The sequence below is a fragment of the Bombina bombina genome, chromosome 5 (genome assembly GCF_027579735.1).
Source record: "Bombina bombina isolate aBomBom1 chromosome 5, aBomBom1.pri, whole genome shotgun sequence".
NCBI lineage: Eukaryota > Metazoa > Chordata > Amphibia > Anura > Bombinatoridae > Bombina > Bombina bombina.
The window spans coordinates 34,881,425-34,905,288 of NC_069503.1; the positions used below are offsets into that span (position 1 = coordinate 34,881,425).

General features: G+C 38.7%; 1 protein-coding gene and 1 pseudogene across 1 annotated transcript in view; one reads left to right on the plus strand and one right to left on the minus strand.

Moving 5' to 3' along the window:
* The window catches only part of LOC128661261 (zinc finger protein 208-like), a 1,066,060-nt pseudogene that overhangs the window by 484,126 nt on the left and 558,070 nt on the right, over nt 1–23,864 (plus strand).
* Nucleotides 12,407–23,864, minus strand: part of LOC128659776 (oocyte zinc finger protein XlCOF6-like) — a 143,754-nt gene continuing 132,296 nt past the window's right edge. Inside the window, exon 5 of the mRNA XM_053713351.1 lies at nt 12,407–14,233. Coding sequence (XP_053569326.1) covers nt 13,398–14,233 — 836 coding nt within the window. The 3' untranslated portion in view covers nt 12,407–13,397. The remainder of the gene's footprint in view (nt 14,234–23,864) is intronic.

A 23,864-nucleotide genomic window follows, 5' to 3' on the forward strand; every position in this document is an offset into this window, starting at 1 on the left:
CCCCAAAATCTGTTACACATCTACAACCACCAAAAAACACCCATTCTAAATAGTTTGTAAATTTTGTCCTGAGTTTAGAAATACCCAATGTTTCCATGTTCTTTGCTTTTTTTGCAAGTTATAGGGCAATAAATACAAGTAGCACTTTGCTATTTCCAAACCACTTTTTTTCAAAATTAGCGCTAGTTACATTGGAACACTGATATCTTTCAGGAATCCCTGAATATCCTTTAACATGTGTATATATATTTTTAGAAGACATCCCAAAGTATTGATCTAGGGCCATTTTGGTATATTTCATGCCACCATGTCACCGCCAAATGCGATCAAATAAAAAAAATTGTTGACTTTTTTCACAAATTTTTTCACAAACTTTAGGTTTCTCGCTGAATTTATTTACAAACAACTTTTGCAATTATGGCATAAATGGTTGTAAATGCTTCTCTGGGATCCCCTTTGATCAGAAATAGCAGACTTATATGGCTTTGGCGTTGCTTTTTGGTAATTAGAAGGCCGCTAAATGCCGCTGCACACCACACGTGTATTATGCCCAGCAGTGAAGGGGTTAACTAGGGAGCTTTTAGGTTTAATTTTAGCTTTAGTGTAGTGTAGTAGACAACCCAAATTATTGATCTAGGCCCATTTTGGTATATTTCATGCCACCATTTCACTGCCAAATACGATCAAATAAACTGTTAAATTTTTCACAATTTTAGGTTTCTCACTGAAATTATTTACAAACAGCTTGTGCAATTATGGTACAGATGGTTGTAAATGCTTCTCTGGGATCCCCTTTGTTGAGAAATAGCAGACATATATGGCTTTGCCGTTGCTTTTTGGTAATAATAAGGCCGTTAAATGCTGCTGCGCACCACACTTGTAATATGCCCAGCAGTTAAGGGGTTAATTAGGTAGCTTGTAGGGTTCATTTTTAGCTTTAGTGTAGAGATCAGCCTCCCACCTGACACATCCCACCCCCTGATCCCCCCCCCCTTGACCTGCCTCAAACAGCTATCTTCCCTCCCCCACCTCACAATTGTCACCGCCATCTTAAGTACTGGCAGAAAGTCTGCCAGTACTGAAATAAAAATCATTTATACATTTTTTTTTTCATACAGTCTGCAGTCTGCATCCCCCCCTTACCCCACAACCTCCCTGATCCCCCCCATACATCTCTCTAACCCTCCCCCTCTACCTATTTGCCGCCATCTTGGGTACTGGCAGCTGTCTGCCAGTACCCAATTTTCCCATCAAAAATTGTTTTTTTTAACTTTTTTTATATGAAAAAAATGTTTTCTGTAGTGTAGCTGCCCCCCCCCCCCCTAAATAATCTACATCCCTCCCCCTCCCAGATCACTTACTGAACAATAGAGATCCCACTGCATCTGAATCGGTGGTTTTACTTCCTGCATATTTTTGCAGCTGGAAGCGATCATGATCGCTTCCAGTGCTTCTAACAACAGAGGACGTACCAGGTACGTCAATTGTCATTAAGGGAAGTTTTTTCAATGACGTACCTGGTACGTCCTCTGTCATTAAGGGGTTAATCAGTCAGCTTCTTATTCTGCAATTTGTAAACTAAAGATATCTACAGTTATTGTTAGTTTAAATAAAATAATACACTTTCCAAAAACCTAAACAAACTTACATTTTATAAAAAAAAAAAATCATCTTATATTGCAATAAACATAGCAAACTTGGCACATTTGATATTAACTGATATTTTAAATGGGATAAAATCCTTTGGGCCACTCATTTTTATGTGGATATATACAGGGCGTGAACCCTATCATACAACAGACGTTATCAGCCTGTCCCAACGCTCTTTATGGCAAACAAATTGGTGACAACCTTGTCACTTCATATTTTTTGTAATCCCCCCCAAAAAAGAAATAGATAAACCCCTATTTGGCACACACTTAAACACATAGGTAGATCTGCAGAAAGGGAGCAAAAAAAATAAATAAAACGTAACTTTTACTGTCAAATCGTTGAGGCTCTAAGAAAGCCCAGGAGAAACGTGCGTTAGGCGTTCGCCTGTCTGTGAGTAATCTGCACATGGTTATACTTTATTTGTGTGCTCTCTGTGATTGCTATACAGGTAATTCTGGTCATTCCTTAGTCACTGCAAGCCGTACCTTTTGCACAATAACTGTAAGCGGCTGCCTACCAAGAGAGAGTCTGATCAGCCCCACCCTTCACTCACCTATGTGGGTAGCGCCAAACCATAGTCAGTAGTTTATTAGGGATCTTTTTCTATCTCGGGGGGCATCGTACAATGGGCCTCTGACAGTGTTGGAATCTGCTTAATTTTGCAAACTTAGAGCCTCACGATTATTGTTTTATTTTGAAATAGACAATTGTAGTGTGTTTAATCCAGATGCTCCGACAGTGCGACCTTGTTTTTAAATGTGTTTTTTATATACTCATCCCATGTAGGGTTTTTGTATTTTAATATTTGACAGTAAAAGTTGTTTTATTGTTTTGGCTCCCTTTCTGCGGATTTACCTATGTGTTTACGTGTGTGCCAAATAGTGATCTTCTATTTTGGGGGGATTACACTGTATACCAACCACTAGGGCACCCCCCACACTCCCCTAAGGAATATGAGTGTATGGTTATAGATGGAACCATAATTTGATGAATAAGGCAGTTCTATACCTATCTCATTGATATACACTTCATATATTTTACCTTTTCTGAATAAGTAAATGGTATTTTAAAAGGGTTAAATTCCTTTGGGCCATTAATTTCTGCGTGGATACAAACACGGCGTGAAACCCTTCATAGGAAAAACATGTTTTCAGCCTGGCCCAATGGTTTCTATGGCAAAAAAACTATTGCCAACCTTGCCACTTTTCTAAATAAATAACTGGTATTTCAAATGGGTTAAAATCCTTTGGGCCTCTCTTTACTGTGTGGAATATACAGGGAGTGAGCCCTTTCATTACGCCTAGATTTAGAGTTCTGCGTTAGCCGTCCAAACCAGCGTTAGGGGGTCCTAACGCTGGTTTTTACTGCCCGCTGGTATATAGAGTCAGTCAGGAAAGGGTCTAACGCTCACTTTCCAGCCGCGACTTTTCCATACCGCAGATCCCCTTACGCCAATTGCGTATCCTATCTTTTCAATGGGATCTTTCTAACGCTGGTATTTAGAGTCTTGGCTAAAGTGAGCGTTAGAACTCTACCGACAAGACTCCAGCCGCAGAAAAAAGTCAGGAGTTAAGAGCTTTCTGGGCTAACGCCGGTTCATAAAGCTCTTAACTACTGTGCTCTAAAGTACACTAACACCCATAAACTACCTATGCACCCCTAAACCAAGGCCCCCCCACATCGCTGCCACTCTATTAAATTTTTTTAACCCCTAATCTGCCGACCGCACACTGCCGCCACCTACATTATACCTATGTACCCCTAATCTGCTGCCCCTAACATCGGCGACCCCTACATAATATTTATTAACCCCTAATCTGCCCCCCCAACGTCGCCGCTACCTACCTACAATTATTAACCCCTAATCTGCCGACCGGACCTCACCGCTACTATAATAAAGTTATTAACCCCTAATCCGCCTCACTCCCACCTCAAAAACCCTATAATAAATATTATTAACCCCTAATCTGCCCTCCCTAACATCGGCAACACCTAACTTCAAGTATTAACCCCTAATTTTAAACGTCTCTTGTCTGTTAGAGACAGAGTCATGGACACTGAATCTATCTGGAAGCCTAAAAAGGTGACCCTTGTCTGAGGAATCAAGAAACTTTTTGGTAAATTGATCCTCCAACCATGTTTCCGAAGAAACAACACTAGTTGATGCGTGTGAGATTCTGCAGTATGTAAAGACTGAGCTAGTACCAAGATATCGTCCAAATAAGGAAACACTGAATTACCCTGTTCTCTGATTACAGAGAGTAGGGCACCCAGAACCTTTGAAAAGATTCTTGGAGCTGTTGCTAGGCCAAATGGAAGAGCAACAAATTGGTAATGCTTGTCTAGAAAAGAGAATCTCAGAAACTGATAGTGTTCTGGATGAATCGGAATATGAAGGTATGCATCCTGCAAGTCTATTGTGGACATATAATGTCCTTGCTGAACAAAAGGCAGAATAGTCCTTATAGTCACCATCTTGAAAGTTGGTACTCTTACATAACGATTCAAAATTTTTAGATCCAGAACTGGTCTGAATAAATTTTCTTTCTTTGGTACAATGAATAGGTTTGAATAAAACCCCAAACCTTGTTCCTGAGGAGGAACTGGCATGATTACCCCTGAAGACTCCAGATCTGAAACACACTTCAGAAAAGCCTGAGCTTTTACTGGATTTACAAGGATGCGTGAGAGAAAAAATCTTCTCACAGGAGGTCTTACTTTGAATCCTATTCGATACCCCTGAGAGACAATTCTCTGAATCCAATGATTTTGGACAGATTTTATCCAAAAATCCTTGAAAATCCTTTATCTGCCCCCTACCAGCTGAGCTGGAATGAGGGCCGCACCTTCATGCGGACTTAGGGGCAGACTTTGATTTCCTAAATGGCTTGGATTTATTCCAATTAGAGGAAGGCTTCCAACTGGAAGCAGATTCCTTGGGAGGAGGATTGAGTTTTTGTTCCTTATTCTGACAAAAGGAACGAAAACGGTTAGAAGCCTTAGATTTACTATCCAACTGAGAACCAAATAAATTATTACCTTGGAAAGAAAGAGATAGTAATCTAGATTTAGATGTCATATCAGCATTCCAAGATTTAAGCCACAAAGCTCTTCTAGCTAATACAGCTAAAGACATGGATCTAACATCAATTTTGATAATATCAAAAATGGCATCACAAATAAAATGATTAGCATGTTGCAGTAAGCGAGTAATGCTAGATATGTCAGGATCCAAATCTTGTTGCGCTAAATTCTCCAACCAAAAAGTTGAGGCAGCCGCAACATCAGCCAAAGAAATAGCAGGTCTGAGAAGATGACCTGAATATAAATAGGCCTTCCTTAGATAGGATTCAAGCTTCCTATCTAAAGGATCCTTAAAGGAAGTACTATCTTCCATAGGAATAGTGGTACGTTTAGCAAGTGTAGAAATAGCCCCATCAACTTTGGGGATTTTTTCCCAAAACTCTATAGATTTTGCTGGTAAAGGATACAATTTTTTAAACCTTGAAGAAGGAATAAAAGAAGTACCTGGTTTATTCCATTCCCTAGAAATCATATCAGAAATAGCCTCAGGAATAGGAAAAACCCCCGGAGAAACCACAGGAGGTTTAAAAACAGCATTTAAACGTTTATTAGACTGAACGTCAATAGGACTGGTTACCTCAATATCCAAAGTAATTAACACTTCTTTTAATAAAGAACGCATATACTCTATTTTAAATAAATAAGTCGATTTGTCAATGTCTGAGGAAGGATCTTCTGAAACAGATAGATCCTCATCAGAAGAGGATAAATTATTATGTTACTGGTCATTTGAAATTTCATCAGCTAAAGGAGAAGTTTTAAAAGACCTTTTATGTTTATTAGAAGGTGGAAATGCAGACAAAGCCTTCATAATAGAATCAGAAACAAATTCCTTAAAATTTACAGGTATATCATGTACATTAGAAGTTGAAGGAACTGCAACTGGCAATGTACTATTACTGATGGAAACACTATCTGCATGTAAAAGTTTATCATGACAACTATTACAAATGACATTTGGTGGAATAATTTCTACACTTTTACAACAAATGCACTTAGCTTTGGTAGAACCGATGTCAGGCAGCAATGTTCCAGCAGAAACTTCTGAGTCAGGATCAGATTGGGAAATCTTGCTCAATGTAAGAGAAAAAACAACATATAAAGCAAAATTATCTATTTCCTTATATGACAGTTTCAGGAATGGGAAAAAATGCAAAAGCATAGGCCTCTGATAGAGAAAAAAGCAAGAGGCAAACATCAATGGGGTTTTGAAAAAATTTGGCGGCAAGAATGACGCACAACGTAACGTAAACTTTTTTGGCGCCAAAAATAACCGGAAATTACACACTACATCACTAATGACGCCGCTGTGTGAAAGGTCTCGGCGTCACATATGACGCCGGAAATGACGAAGTTGCATCATAAACGTCTTTTTCCGCACCAAAAAAATTTTCACGCCAAGAATGACGCAATAAAGTTTAGCATTAGATGCACCCGCGGGCCTAATACCCGCAATAGCAAGAAAGTAGTCAATTGAAAAAAAGACTAAACCCTAGGTAAGAAATTCATTTCTTAAAATGTTTAAACTCCCCAAATATGAAACTGACAGTCTGCTGAAGGAAATACATGAACCTGACTCATGGCAAATATAAGTACAATACATATATTTAGAACTTTATATAAATGCATAAAGTGCCAAACCATAGCTGAGGTGTCTTAAGAAATAAAAAACATACTTACCAAAAGATACCCATCCACATATAGCAGATAGCCAAACCAGTACTAAAACAATTATTAGTAGAGGTAATGGTAGATTGAGAGTATATCGTTGATCTGAAAAGGGAGGTAGGAGATGAATCTCTATGACCGATAACAGAGAACCCATTAAATAGACCCCCGTTAGAGAAATCATCGTATTCAATAGGTGATACTCACTTCACGTCCCTCTGACATTCGCTGTACTCTGAGAGGAATCGGGCTTCAACAATGCTGAGAAGCGCATATCAACGTAGAAATCTTAGCACAAACTTACTTCACCACCTCCATAGTAGGCAAAGTTTGTAAAACTGAATTGTGGGTGTGGTGAGGAGTGTATTTATAGGCATTTTGAGGTTTGGGAAACTTTGCCCCTCCTGGTAGGATTGTATATCCCATATGTCACTAGCTCATGGACTCTTGCCAATTACATGAAAGAAAAAAGCCTGTGATGGGCAAAACGCATCAGAGCGGTGTATAGGACACTTTTTAAATGCACTTATTAAGTTAGAACCTTACCATACCCTGTAATCACCTAGCCGTACTAGTATAATTCCATATAACGCCAGTTACTGCATGTTATGGGGTTCTGTAGTAGTTAACAGTGATAGTGGGCTGATTAGCAGCATCTGATACTATTGAGTACATTCTGAAGCCCTATCGCTCAGACTAATTATTTAAATCTAAGTGGAGATACAGATGTAAACTATTTGGTAGAGTGACGGCACTTTTTAGTCTCAGTTGTAATTCAAGAGTATACTCAGCCAAGTTTGTTAATTCTTTCTAATATAACAAAACTCGGTAACATTTACTATTACACTATAGGCTAATCACCTAGCCGTACCAGTGTAATTCCACATAACGCCAGTTACTGCATGTTATTGGGTTCTATATCAGTTTACAGTGGTAGTGGGCTGGATAGTAGCATCTGATATAACTGAGCACACGCTGAAGCCCTATCACTCGGATTGATTATATAAATCCGAATGGAGGTACAGATTCAGACTACTAGGTAGAGTAACGGCACTTAGTGTCACAGTTGTAATTCAAGATTATACATAGACTAGCTTGCTGATTCTTTCTAATACAATAGAACTCAATAATATTTATAATTATGCTACAGGCTAAAGGGATCAATTGATCAAACTGTATAGACTAGTTTGAATCTTTCTAGAGTTGCAAAACGATTACGATTAATTTATAATGCTCTACAAGTGTATCTCCTACCTTGAAGAGGATAATAATATTTGAGCATTGGGTATAAATGAACATTATGAGTACTTATAGTATGGTTTGGTAATAATGAGTATTTTTTAAGTTGCCATTAATTTGTTTGGGTATATTTAACAGCTGAATATTTAGAAGCTGCCCATACCACATGGTAACATATATTGATACACATATACGCTATGACGGTTACAATTTAGGTGAATATTATTCACCTCATACAGTTTTATTTGTATCGCTTTAAGACACAGCGGTATTGTGCAACAAGATAGAATCAATGAATTATCTCCAAACAGGGTAACAAATGTTGATTTGTTACCACTATGTAATATTTAACCTAATTAGAATATCCTTAGAACCCTACAGAAAGAAACTCTGTGTACAGTATAATTACATCATTTAAAAATTCCTTATTTGGCTAAAGAACTACTCTGCGGTTATTTATGAATTAATATAACTATATAATACAGTTGGGTATAGTATTTAACCAAATCACAACCAACCGTCATTATTCTATACAGCTGGTCAGTCAGCATATAAGTTGTAATCACCATCTCAACACAATATACACTGTGGACATACCACAGTAAAGCACCCAATAAGATTTAATTTGATAACTACACAGATAGAATAAATCACCTTTGACATGTGGCAGTTTGACAATAAGTTTATAAGTTTATATTCTATGTTACCCCAGAGGGTGCAATATTACTATATATTCCACACCAATTGATACGGTCCTTGCTGGGAACATAGTTACAGGGTATGAGACTTGGATAGTCACACATGCTGTGCTACCTTATAACAAAGGCGAGAGTATCACATACATAGCACAGCTTGACTCATTACCAGGTTCTATCTCTCTGTGCTAATTTGAACAATAGAATGTGTTTGTTACCGTATGTTATAGGTTGTTAAACCCATTTTAATGTATATAATAAAGGATACATTTTAACTAATTCCGTCAAGCACTACCTTGCGAGTCTGGGCATTAGAGTGCTATAGGTGCACTCTAAGATATAACTCCTGGATCAAAAAGAAGCCACTGCTGGGTATATATGTGATGCTGCTATGTGCACTTTTAGTTTTCAAGACGGAAAAATAAATTTTGAGACTTAAATTACAGGAAAATGGGGAGAAATAAATAATGATGGTAAAAGTAATAGAAAAGGCAAATGTCAGAGATTGTATAGATTACAGCTACTTTATTAGAAAGAAGGCAGCATTATCAGGACCATTCTTACGCATTTCACTCATCAAGTGCCTTGTCAGACGTCTCTGATTAAGTCACAAGAGGTCACAATAATGCTGCATCTTTCAAATAAAGCTGCCTTAGTCCATAGGACTGTTCCCTGCTGTTTGTTTATTACAGTTTATATGTAGTGAATAGAGGAATCACTAGAACAGTGGGGACCCCTTGTAACTCTGAGGAAGCGTTCTTGTAAAATGCGCGTCAGGGGTCACCAGGAGAAGCTCCGTCTCTCCCTATTTTTAACTTGCTAAACTGGATGATTTAATCCACACAAAATTATTATATTATTGACTCTCAGCAGTGCAGATTTGTAGCGTAATATTAAATAGTCCCCGGATTGAAGGGGCTTAGCTGATAGTTTTCTCTCTGTCTGCTACTGCTGTCTAATCATTTATTTGTGATTATCGTATATTGTTCAATCATCCTGGTTTAAGTGTTTTTAAATATAGCCAGCTTGTATGTATGAGTGAATCACATATAAAGATTTAGTATGAATGGGATCATTACTATGTAATATAATCTGATTTTTTTAATGTAAGCAGTAGTGTATTATTCCTCACACAGAGTAAAGCAATCTTGTGTTCTTTGTATGCGCTATTACAATTACCTGATAATTGTGTTTTGGTTTATTTTGCTTTAACCTATGACATAAAAAACTTCAAAATAATATATGATAATTATAAACTATAATTTATTCTATTGAGAGGTTTTTTTATGTAAATTATCCTACTGCTTTCCCCCCAACATTTAGATTATTTTAAAATGAATATTGTTTCTGGCCACTTTGAAATGGCTGCCAAGCTCATCCCACTGATGACATCATGATCTGGGCTGCATATGGCATCCAATCACAAAAGACTCACTAGTTGGATTGACTGTCATTGCTATTCAGCTGAGTGCCTAGATGCAGCCCAGATCATGATGTCATCAGTGGACGGAGCTTGGCAGCCATTTCAAAGTGGCCAGAGACAATATTCATTTTAAAATAACTTTTCTACTGTTCCTGCTGCATGATATAGAAAAGGTGCAGGAGGCTGTTTGCAGCTTAATCTAAGGTGAGACTTTAAGATGACTAAGGTGTAGACTGTCCCTTTAACTCCTGCAAAGTCAGCTATAAAGCAGCAATTAACTTCTGGGAGTTAGCTGAGCATATCTGGTGAGCCAATGACAAGAGGCACATGTGTGTAGCCACCAGTCAGCTCTCAGTAGTACATAAGTTTGTTAACAGAAGTGAAATTAAAAGTGTCATAAAATGACACATTCTATCTGAATCATGAAAGTGTAATTTCCTATCCCTTTAAGTAGGATTTAAGTAACATAAAATGTCTGTATAAAGTCTTGCTGGTGATTAATAATCTGGGTTGGTGTAGGTCGGGGGTTAATTTGATATTGTTTTATGTACTGTTAAAGGGACAGTAAAAACTTAAATGGATTGGATAGAACATGACATTTCAAACAACTTTCCAATTTACTTATTATCATTTGTGCTTATTTCTCTTAGTATCCTTTGTTAAAGAGTAATCCTAGGTGAAATCAGGAGCGTGCACGTATCTTCAGACAGCAGAGTTTGCAAAAACATTTATAGCTATGTTATACATAGTTACAAACACTGCTGCACAGAGTGCTAAATACACGTGCACGCCCCTAAGCTCATATAATATCAGCCTCCTAGGTTTACTCTATAACAAAGGATACCAAAAGAACAAAGCAAATCAGATAATAGAAGTAAATTGGAAAGTTGGGTAAAATTGCTGCTCTATCTGAATTATCAGCATTTAACTTTCACTGTCAGATTTGGCTTCTATCTTTGATGATGTTTTCCTAATTATTCTGTGATATTATGTTTTTAATTATACAAAAAACACAAAATACTGGTCTGGATTACAATCACTTTTTATTTGCATGAAAAAACATTGTATATCATTATATAGTAAACAGCAGCATTACATGAAATACAGTGGGGCAAAAAAAGTATTTAGTCAGCCACCAATTGTGCAAGTTCTCCCACTTAAGAAGATGAGAGAGGCCTGTAATTTTCATCATAGGTATACCTCAACTAAGAGAGACAAAATGTGGAAACAAATCCAGACAATCACATTGTCTGATTTGGAAAGAATTTATTTGCAAATTATGGTGGAAAATAAGTATTTGGTCAATATCAAAAGTTCACCTCAATACTTTGTTATATATCCTTTGTTGGCAATGACAGAGGTCAAACGTTTTCTGTAAGTCTTCACAAGGTTGTCACACACTGTTATGTTGGCCCATTCCTGCATGCAGATCTCCTCTAGAGCAGTGATGTTTTGGGGCTGTTGCTGGGCAACACGGACTTTCAACTCCCTCCAAAGGTTTTCTATGGGGTTGAGATCTGGAGACTGGCTAGGTCACTCCAGGACCTTGAAATGCTTCTTACGAAGCCACTCCTTCATTGCCCAGGCAGAGTGTTTGGGATCATTGTCATGCTGAAAGATCCAGCCACGTTTAATCTTCAATGCCCTTGCTGATGGAAGGAGGTTTACACTCAAAATCTCACGATACATGGCCCCATTCATTCTTTCATGTACACAGATCAGTCGTCCTGTTCTCTTTGCAGAGAAACAGCCCCAAAGCATGATGTTGCCACCCCCATGCTTCACAGTAGGTATGGTGTTCTTTGGTTGCAACTCAGCATTCTCTCTCCTCCAAACATGACGAGTTGTGTTTCTACCAAACAGTTCTACTTTGGTTTCATCTGACCATATGACATTCTCCCAATCCACGTCTGGATCATCCAAATGCTCTCTAGCATACTTCAGACCGGCCCGGACATGTACTGGCTTAAGCAGGGGGACACGTCTGGCACTGCAGGATCTGAGTCCCTGGCAGCATAGTGTGTTACTGATGGTAGCCTTTGTTACGTTGGTCTCAGCTCTCTGCAGGTCATTCACTAGGTCCCCCCGTGTGGTTCTGGGATGTTTTCTCACCGTTCTTGTGATCATTTTGACCCCACCGGTGAGATCTTGCATGGAGCCCCAGATCGAGGGAGATTATCAGTGGTCTTATATGTCTTCCATTTTCTAATTATTGCTCCCACAGTTGATTTCTTCACACCAAGCTGCTTGCCTATTGCAGATTCAGTCTTTCCAGCCTGGTGCAGGTCTACAATTTTGTTTCTGGTGTCCTTCGACAGCTCTTTGGTCTTCACCATAGTGGAGTTTGGAGTGTGACTGTTTGAGGTTGTGGACAGGTGTCTTTTATACTGATAACAAGTTCAAACAGGTGCCATTAATACAGGTAATGAGTGGAGGACAGAGGAGCCTCTTAAAGAAGAAGATACAGGTCTGTGAGAGCCAGAAATCTTGCTTGTTTGTAGGTGACCAAATACTTATTTTCCACCATAATATACAAATAAATTATTTCCAAATCAGACAATGTGATTGTCTGGATTTGTTTCCACATTTTGTCTCTCATAGTTGAGGTATACCTATGATGAAAATGACAGGCCTCTCTCATCTTCTTAAGTGGGAGAACTTGCACAATTGGTGGCTGACTAAATACTTTTTTGCCCCACTGTATGCACACAATGGTATAAATATACCTAACACTTGTGCTCTTGATACAAAGGGATTTATCAGATATATAATGTTCCCTTTATATATACAGTATGTGCTATTATCAGTTCTTGTGGCTTCTAACTAACATGAAAAGATCTAACAGACATAATATCAATTTACAGAACATGACACACATATTACATACCCAGTATACATGTAGCTTATAGTAGCCATTTAAATTAAACTGATTATGATCATGTATGTACCGGTTACTGATATTGTGTCTCATTAAATAAAATCAGTTCCCCCTCAGTAATTCCTCTGGTATATAACATGTACAATGCTAAGCATCTATTACTATAAGAAAAGGTTTATCCACATGATGTGCACATTAAATATTTCTCCCAGATGTCAATCATTTGAGACTGATGTTCTTGTTTATATAATTATCTAACTCTATATTCATGTAAAGACTCTTTATTCTGTAAATGTAATTATTTCCTCCCCTATGTAAAACAAAACGTACAACTTCTAACACTGGCATATTAATAAACAACACTGGGGGTGCTTTGGTGGTGACTGGTTGTGTAAACTGGTCAGTATAAGGACAGATCTGTATATTCCTGTGTGGTGTTTGGATTCTATCACATTAATATGAGAGAAACTGAGGTGCACATATATAGAGGAACAAAGGACAGCAGGAGAGCACTTCCAATCTGAGGCTTGTATAACTGGGATTTAGAAAGTATTATTTACAATAGGATCCTTTTTTGATGCTTCTATTTAAAGAGTTTATCCTCTTTAGGATAATTGTAAAAAGGTTTGTATACTGTGTATATAAAGTTTGTGTGTAAATATTTGGTGTTGTGTGATACCTGACTTTAATAAAAACCTTTTTTCTACTTTCCAAACATGTTAAAGGTTTCTTCCCTTGTGACTCCTTTCATCAGTTTTCAGATTACTCTTTTGTATAAAACATCTCCCACACTCTGTACATGTAAAATAATTTTCCCTGTATGAATCCTTTCATGCTTTTTCAGATAACTCTTTTGTGTAAAACCTTTTCCACACTCTGTACATGTGAAAGGCTTTTCTCCTGTGTGACTCCTTTCATGAATTTTCAGATCACTCTTTTGTGTAAAACTTTTCCCACACTCTGTACATGTGAAAGGCTTTTCTCCTGTGTGAATCTTTTCATGATATTTCAGATTACTCTTTTCTGTAAAACCTTTTCCACACTCTGTACATGTGAAAGGCTTTTCTCCTGTGTGACTCCTTTCATGACTTTTTAGATTACTCTTTTGTGTAAAACCTTTTCCACACTCTGTACATGTGAAAGGCTTTTCTCCTGTGTGAATTCTTTCATGAGTTTCCAGACTACTCTTTTCTGTAAAACCTTTTCCACACTCTGTACATGTGAAACGCTTTTCTCCTATGTGACTCCTTTCATGACTTTTCAGATTACTCTTGTGTGTAAAACCTTTTCCACACTCTGTACATGCGAAAGGCTTTTCCTCTGTGTGAAACCTTTCATGATATTTCAGACTACTTTTTTGTGTAAAACTTTTCCCACACTCTGAACATGTGAAAGACTTTTCTCCTGTGTGAATCCTTTCATGATATTTCAGAGTATTCATTCGTGTAAAACTTTTTCCACACTCTGTACATGTGAAAGGCTTTTCTCCTGTGTGAATCTTTTTATGAGTTGTCAGATTACCCATTTGTCTAAAACGTTTGCCGCACTCAGTACATGTGTGTGGTTTCTCACCTGTGTGAATTTTGTGGTGTTCTAGTAGATTGGACTTCCATCTAAAGCTTTTCTCACATTCTGTAGATTTGAAAGGTTTCTCATTTGTATGAATCATTTGGCTAGACTGTAGACTTTTCCCTTCTTTAATATGTTTTGAAAACTCAGTAAATATGTGTGGTTTATCCTCTGGGATAATAATTTCACTAGATAAGTCATAAATGTTGTCCTCTTGTTTGATGACTAAATTACTCTCTGTACATAATGATTGCTGCCCAGTTCCTGACAATTCACCATCTTCTTTAAATATCTGCTGTGATTTCCCCAATGTTTGTGAATAGTCATTAGTGTCTAAGACGTTTGGAGTTTGCGGTATCATTTTGATGCTTCCTGTAGTGAAGGATGGATATGAACTATTCACGTGTTTGTCTACATAAAAAGAAATGGAATAAAGAAAAATAAGACTTAATAATATAATCCATCTCAATAAAAAAACAATTTTTTTATAATCAAAAATGTCTTCCGTTTTGTATTTTTAAATTTACTTACCTGTAAATCACAAATTAAAAAGGATGAGATAGAATGTAAACATTACTACATCATAGTAACCTAAATTTTATTTCAAGACAGGAGGCTTCATATTTTATGCATAATCTTTACTGACTTCCAAAACAGCAGCAAAGAACAAATAGCATAGAAACAAAAACAACCAATCAGCAACAAACAGATAATATTATCCCACAGCAACAGTAAATATCTTCCTCTTTTATATAAAAAAAAAATTATTTTCCTATATTATTTTGCCTCTTATATAAGGAAATTTTCCCTCATACATTTTCAACTAAACGTTTTATATTTTATATAGTTTGTGTTTCATTTTTATTCCAATACTACTGTACATTGGTGGTTTAGTGCGTGTGACAGTGGCAGTCTTTTTCTTTAGCGCTACCACCACATGAGAATCTTGGGGACTCCGGTTTCTTCCTCCCTTCTTACCTCAGTGTCTCTGGATTGTTTCTCCTATTAAGACGTTTCTTACCACCATCGTCAGCAGGCATCCTCTCAGCTGTTAAGGTATTTCTGCTGATGATAGCGGTCAGCCTCAGGCCTAGTGTGTCCTCCCCTGCAGATGTGCATCAGGCTGTTGAATTGTAACAGCATGATGCACGCGCTGCGCAAGGCTTCACAGTTTTTCTAGAAATCACATATAAAATTTATGTGTTAGTATCTATTAACCACCACTGAATTTGTTGATTTATCGCCACTAGGCAGAGGCAAAATATTTTTTTTTAAATACATTTTTGCAGAAACTATGGTTAATAGATTTTATTATTTTTTTGAGGTAAAATTTGTAAGTTAGGATTAGCCTTGTGGTATTAAAGGCTGTATAACTTTATTTTATTATAATTTCATAAATTCATTGATGCAAAACAAAGATTGTTTTCAAAAAGATCAATCTTTTTAGTAAGGCATATCTATATAGCCTTATTAGTTCATATACCTTTTTCTTAGATATTAATTTTAATAAATTATTTTTCTGTATTTTTTATGCATGATGTTTTATCATGCTATCTAATATTTTTTATTTTTTATTTATTAATATAGTCCTTTTTTCTGCAATTGCAGGTTCAATATGGAGTCCTCAGATAAGACCTCTTTTACTAAAGAGGAAGTTTTGGATCTTATTAATCTTACAGTGCAACAGGCCTTGGCGCAGAGGGATCAACCCTCCACTTCTGCCCCTCCCCTGAAATTCCAGTTAGACACAAATCTCCTGAGAATTCCTCACTTTCCTCTGATTCAGAGGAAGAGTGCCCTCAAGACCGTAAAAGACTGTGGCGTTCCCAATCTATTCCTCCCTCTAAAAAAGGGAAAGACCCAGGACGCAAAAAGAAAGCCCTCCCCCGAGCAAAGCCAATAGGGGCATTAGAACCTTATCCCGGAGGTAAATCGGGGTAAAATAATCCTTAACCCTGAGGATTTTAATCAGGGAAGTCGACACAGACTTTGAACTTTTTGATTTGAGGGATCTGGATCAGAAGGATTTTTGCCCGGAACCCGATTGGGATTCAGGCAGTCCCTCTGATGGGAGATCCCCCTATAGCCCATACTCAGGACATCTCTGGGAGGACTCATACAGATGAAGATGCAGATGGGGATCTTTTGGATCCCGCTGGGAATCCCATTTTTAATCCCAAACATATCAGACACCCCCACTTTCCCTCCTCATCTGTCTAGGTTCCTTTAGAGACGTCTTTGTTAACCTTTAGATCGAGAGGTCAGGGCTCTCCTCAGAGCAGAATGTTGTAGACCTTCGCTCCTGGGCAGAGAATCTACCACCCCCTGAATTTGACCCTAAACTAGTAACCTGACTAGGAAAGGTAAGGATCCAAGGAAGAGACTGGAAATATCTCTTCATGGGGCTCAGGATAAACACCTGGAAATTTCTGGCCCTTTAGCTCAGATTCTTCTTCTTGCTGATGAGGCTTATCTTTCTGGTTCCTCTTTGGATCCTTCCATGGTCAGAGATTGGGCTTTTAGAGCTTTTTATTTACTGAGTAACACCAATGCGGCTATCTCCAGTGAAAGACGCAGAGCTGCGTTACTACGCATTGACCCCAAATTGGTTGTTCTAGCAACGGAAGAGGCAGTCTCTCAAGCCAAAGGCCTATAATTTGGAGACCCCTTTCTCACTATTATGAGACATTATGTTTCAACTTTTACATCGATTGACAAAATTCAGGCCACTCTCAGGAAGGTTTTCCAACCCCGGAGGGTTTTTGCCAGTGCCAGCAGATACAGAGGTCGTCTGCCCGGCCGCCAAAATTTTGGCCAATGCTAGTTCATGGACCTCAACCTAAGTACCCACCGGGATATTACCAACCACAATATCCACCGAGATATCACAGAGCCATGTTCCCGTTCAGAGCTAGACCTGCGGGACCCAGACAATCGGCCCCACAAATTGCTTCGGCCCTTCCTAATGTCAACCAAGGTGAGTGCCCATCCTTCTTCCCACTTGTTTGTGGGCAGCCTCGCCCATTTTTTCCAAAATTGGTTGTCTGACTGCAGATCCCGGGGTTCTCCAAACCGTTCAGGGTTTTGTCACAGAATTAATTTGCCCTCCCTTCCAGTCCCATCTCCCCAATCCCTAACACCTGTCTGTGGATGGACAGAACCTTATCAAAGAAGAAGTCTTGTCCCTCCTCTCAAAAGGAGCTATAGAACTTGTCTCTCAGAACTCCCCTCCAGGTTTCCTGAGCAATCTCTTCCTGATCTCAAAAAAGTCAGGAGGTTTTTGTCCTGTCATCAACTTGAGGGACCTCAACTTTTTTGTAGTATATCGCAACTTCAAGATGGCATCCATATGCTGAGAGACCTTCTCCGTCTGAACGATTGGATGGTTAGTTTGGACATGAAGGATGCTTATTTAACTGTGCTGGTGACCCCTCCATGTCAGAAGTTTCTTCAGTTCAGATGGGCAGGCCACCTATGGCAGTTCAGCTGTCTCCCTTTCAGATTCAACTCAGCCCCAAACCGGTGTTAGCCTGCCTCAGGGCTCGAGGATTTCGTCTAGTGGTATACCTGTATGATATTCTTCAGATGGCTCAAGACAAAGACCTGTTGCTCTCTCAGCTTCAAGAAATGTCCTCTCTCCTCTGGGTTTTGTAATCAACGTAGAGAAGTTGAGCCTTTCCCCTCTACAGCTTGTATAGTTTCTGGGATTCTCCATAAACGCTACCCTTGGTCATCTAATTACACAAGAGAAGATAGATCATATCAAAGCAGAGATTCAATCAGCTCTAAGAGCCGCTTCCACCTCCATCCGCCAATTGATGAGGATCATTGGACTCCTATCCTCTTTGATCCAGGCCATATTTCCGGCTCCCCTTCACTACCGTGCCATGCAGCATCTCAAGATCCAATGTTTTCAGGAGTCCCATTCCTACCAACAACAGATATTTCTGATGAACGAAGTTCGATTGGAGATGTCTTGGTGGCTGCAACACATGGAGGCCTGGAATAGCAGAGCGGTTTTCAGATCTTCCCCGGATTTCATCCTTTCTTCCGATGCGAGCCTTTTAGGTTGGGGTACCTCTTGTGGCACATCCTCTACCGGCAGCCCTTGGACAGTGAAGGAATCCAACCTTCACATAAATTGCTTGGAATTATTAGCCGGCTCCTTTGCCGTTCTCAGTTTTTCGAAAAATATGACAGTTTGCTGCATTCTGTTACATATGGACAATTTTTCGGCTGTCCATTATATCAACCGACTAGGTGGGACTTGCTTGAAAGCTTTGTCAGACTTAACGTCCCATTTTTATCATTTTTGTTTGGAACTCAGGATTTCTGTTCGTGACCAATTTATCCTGGGCGTTTCCAATCTAACAGCGGACTGGTTTTCTCGTCACTAGAAAGATTCCAGCGACTGGATGCTGAACCGTCAAGTTTTTCTAGAGATCAATCGCATCTTTGGACCTCTTTCAGTGGATCTTTTCGCATCTCGAACCAACCACCAGTTACCAAGATTTTGCAGCTGTCTCCCAGACCCAGACAGCGAAGGAGTGGATGCTTTTCTGCAAGTTTGGCCTCCCCTCTGGGTTTACGCCTTCCCTCCTTTTGCTCTTATTGCAAGGACTATTTTGAGTGTACAACATTTTCAATGTCTTCTGACGTTGATCACTCCTTGGTGGCCAGCCCAATCTTGGTTTGCTCCCCTTCTGCAGATGTGTTCAGCCCCCCCTTGTCTACTTCCCAATCTCCTTGTGGATGCCCAGGATCTCCCACATCCTCTCTTAATCCAAGGTCTGAATCTTCTGTCTTGGAAGATTTCAGGGGATCCTGGTCCTCCGAGGGCCTTTCGTGAGAGGCTCCCTTCCTCTTGAGTGAATCTTGGGCTCCAGGTACTAGGAAATCTTATGCTTCAGCCTGGGCAGTCTAGTTTCGTTGGTGCATTGGGAGGGGATGTCGATCCCTTTTCTTCCTCTCCTCCCATGATTATAAACTTTCTCAAATAACATTTTTCGCAGGGTAAGGCTTACCGCATGATTAATCTTTTTCGTTCGGCCATTTCAGTGGGTCATCTTCCCTTTGAAAGTGTCCCTGCTGGCAAACACCCTTTAGTTTGTCATCTTCTTAAGGCCATTCGTCTTAAGAATCCTCCCCAATCTCATTATTCGAGCCTTTGGAATGTCAATCTGGTTTCATCTTTACTTAGAGATTGGCCTGATAACTCTTTGCTTTCCCTTAAGCAGTTATCTGCAAAATTGACCACGTTGCTTTGTTTGATTTATTTTCGTCGGGTCTCTGACATCAGGGCCCTGGATGTTCATTCCATCTCTTTTTCCCCTGAAGGAATTTCCTTTTCCATTTCAGGACTAAGTCATCCTCGAAATCTTTGTTTTATCCTTATTTTCTGTCAGATCCCCAACTTTGTTTGGCCTTGTGCCTTAAAGTATATTTGTCCAAAACTGAGAGTCTTCGTGGATCCATTTTGGGTCCTCTCCCGATTTCTTTTGTTCCTCCCCATCGTCCTGTCTCTTACCCTACCCTGGTGAGATGGGTTTGATGGCTTATGTCGGAGGCAGGAGTTTCTTCCTCTTTTGGGGCCCACTCTGTCAAAGGGGCTGCGGCTTCCAGTGCCTTTCTGTCCGGTTGCAATCTTCAGGATTTACAGTCAGCGACAGATTGGTCTTCTGCCTCTACTTTTTCTCAGTTCTATTTCAAACCAGTTTCTCACGCATTCCAGTCTGTCCTTTCTGGGCGTTAAAAATGCTTAAAATATGAAGCCTCCTGTCTTGCTATAAAATTCAGATTATTATAGCCATGGTGCATAAATCTAGATTTTATTAAAGACAGGAGGTGAATATTTTCCTTCCTCTTCCCTTCCCCCCCCCCCCCCCAAAAAAAGGATTTAATGTGAATTTTGTTCATGTTCACCTTTGTTTTTTCTTCAGGTTTTTTCTTTTTAGTGGCAGTGTTACCACTCTCTTTGTTCATTTTTTCAGTGTAAAAGGCCTTCTACCTTCCATTTTGTCACAGACGTCAGTCAGATCTGCGATGGATTCTTGGTGCCCTTCTCTTGTTTATGTTGAGAACTTTCTTCTGTTCAGGAGCGAAGAGAGGAAGATATTTACTGTTGCTGGGGATTATATTATCTGCTCGTTGCTGAATGGTTGTTTTTGTTTCTATGTTACTTGTTCTTTGCTGCCGTTTTGTAGCTGTCAGTAAAGATTCTACATAAAATATTTGCCTCCTGTCTTTAATAAAATCTAGATTATTTATGCACCAAGGCTATAATAATCAGAATTACTGATTACTGATGACAACAAGTTATAGGGCCACATTAAACAAGGTGCGTGTGAATAATGTTCTCAGCCAGGGAACAAGTACATCTGTATTCTGGGCAAGAGAGGTGGCATCCACCATCCTCATTTAAGATTGCACAAGCAACTGCACATACAGCGCTGCCCGGCTCATGCTTAACCAGTTGGGTGAGAACATGATGTCTTAATCATCTCAGACTAATCATCAGTGTGAGTTGTTTTAAGAGGGTAAGAAGCAGTTAACTTATGATAATCTTTAGCTTTCGGCTGTGGTTGTTCTATTTATATAAACAGCCAAAAACTTTATTAGTTTAATAATACTCACTGTAAAATTAAGCACACAAATCAGTGGTGGTTCTGAGGTGGGGAACACTGGGGGAGTTGTGGGTGTTCCATGAGAGAGGTCAGGGCAGGGGAAGGTGCAGGTGTTCTGAGTAATGAACCAGGTCTGGGGGTGCAGTTAGGCAGTTGTTGTTCTGTCTAATAGGACAGAGGGGGAGTAGTATTTTTTACCCTACTCCTTAGAAAAATGGGGGTTGCTCCTTTTTTATTACTGTCACTGACTCAAATGTTCTTAAAGATGCAGATATAAATATAATAAGCAAAAAGAGGGTAATCCCTGCACTATAACACAATAAATTAATATACATATATATATATATATATATATATATATATATATATATATATATATATATATATATATATATATATATATATATATATATATATATATATAGCCTTAAAGACTGAATATATAATACCAACTTTAGATAAGTACATAGGTAAAAAAACACAAAATGAGCATCTGATATAATATGCATAAATCATGAAATCAGTTAAAAAATTCACTTAAAAAAATCAATATAGAACACATAGAGTCCATATACAATATTAGGCAGCTTGTAGACAAGACGACTGTGAAGATTCCCGGAAGCTTTACAAAAACAAAATTTATGCTTACCTGATAAATTTATTTATTTCTTGACATGGTGAGTCCACGGATCGTCATCAATTACTAATGGGAATATCACTCCTGGCCAGCAGGAGGAGGCAAAGAGCACCACAGCAAAGCTGTTAAGTATCACTTCCCTTCCCACAACCCCCAGTCATTCGACCGAAGGAAAAGGAGAGAAAGGAAATAACACAAGGTGCAGAGGTGCCTGAGGGGTTATATAAAAGCTGTCCAAAAACAGGGAGGGCCATGGACTAACTCTGGGTTAACTTGTCAATATCCAAACTCAAAGTTAGTAGAATTTAAGATTAAATTACTTGTGCTTTAAATCTTAGACAAATGACTTATTATAGTAATTGTAGCATCACACTGTGAGTGGCTGTGCAAAACAACCTGGAATTGTTTAAATCCTCTTCGGCAAAACTTCTTAACCTTCACTACCTGGGATTTATGTTCATATGGAATTATAACTATATCTGGTTCCTGACACCAGCTGTATAGGAACAAACAGAAAGTATTGTGACTGACACGCGTCTCTGCTACTCCATTAATTCAACAGGAGCTGATCACAGCAACATATCCTACAGCAGAGGTCACTAGGAACCATAACTGCAGTTGAGGTTCATAACAAAATCAAGGTCAGAATATCACACCTAAGTTTTAAAGCTATCAACTTCCATATCACACTGGGGGTAGGGCTACACTGAGAATTTTCAAGTGCTCATCATGCAAGAAAACAAGTGAGGACACTGCTGGAAAGGTGATCTACCATACTTTAGGGGCAACACTTCTACTGGATCCTCTGGATCCTGTGCCATCCCCTGGGATTTCACTGCAGGAGGCCTAGTGAGCATTGCTCTATCCAGACATAGCGGCTACTTACCTCATATGGATTGCGGTTTTTTAAAGTAAGTGTTTTGTTATTGGGGCCTTTTCCCCACATCGTAGACTACAGACTACTTTCATCTCTGTTAGTCCTATATTTATACTGTGGCGCTGATACATCTACTTGCATTTCCATATAAATATAATAGTTTATATTTGTTTAATGAGTGATCTATTCTATTTCCCAGTAATTAAAGTCAGCATAATATCTATTTTACTCACCTAGCACATCTGAGTTCATGCTGATAACAGGCTCCAATGTCTGTGCTCAGGAAGAAGGTTCCCTTATTCACTCCAGTTACATCAATACCGGATATCTCTCAGTGCTCTGGCCGTGTCTGTAAAAAGTATATTAAATGGTTTAGACAGATAATAATAAATAATGGTTCTGATTAGCTGTACGTATGGTATAATTAAAGGCACACATAACAATTCATGTGATACAGATCAGCTGTTTAGGTTATTACATATGTGCTATTGATTCAGCACAAGCATTTAGTACAGTTAGCTCTGTGAGTCTTATAATTACCCCTTAAAGGGACACTGAACCCAAATTTTTTCTTTCGTGATTCAGACAGAGCATGACATTTTAAGCAACTTTCTAATTTACTCCTATTAACAATTTTTCTTCATTCTCTTTGTATCTTTATTTGAAATGCAAGAATGTAAGTTTAGATGCCGGCCAATTTTTGGTGAACAACCTAGGTTGTCCTTGCTGATTGGTGGATAAATTCATCCACCAATCAAAAACTGCTGTCCAGAGTTCTGAACCCAAAAAAAAAGTTTAAATGCCTTCTTTTTCAAATTAAGATAGCAAGAGAATGAAGAAAAATTGATAATAGGAGTAAATTAGAAAGCTGCTTAAAATTGCATGCTCTATCTAAATCACGAAAGAAAAAAATTGGGTTCAGTGTCCCTTTAAATATGAATCTTCCAAGATCTATACAACATAATGGTAGAAAATCTATTTAAGTGGGGCCATATCACAACTTTACAAATATATTATATTCTTTGTTTTCTATCATTTATATGAACAAGATTTTCTCCTGAAAGAAATGTTAAATATCAGTTGTTTAAATATAGGTTGAATTGGATACTGCAGTATTGGTATTGTACTTCCTACTAATTCTCACTGTCAGACATTTTGTCATGTGCTCCACCCTCAGTCCTTTAACTTCTCTTGGTCAATATTCAGTTTACTTAAATCACACTGCAAGGGTGTGTGGGAGAGATAGGCACTAAAATGTTAATTGCAATTGTTTTCTTGGATAGAGTTAAAAAAATAATTTGTGCTTACATAGGCCTAGATTTGGAGTTTGGCGGTAAAAGGGCTGTTAACGCTCCGCGGGCTTTTTTCTGGCCGCACCATAAAATTAACTCTGGTATCGAGAGTTCAAAAAAATGCTGCGTTAGGCTCCAAAAAAGGAGCGTAGAGCATTTTTACCGCAAATGCAACTCTCGATACCAGAGTTGCTTACGGACGCGGCCAGCCTCAAAAACGTGCTCG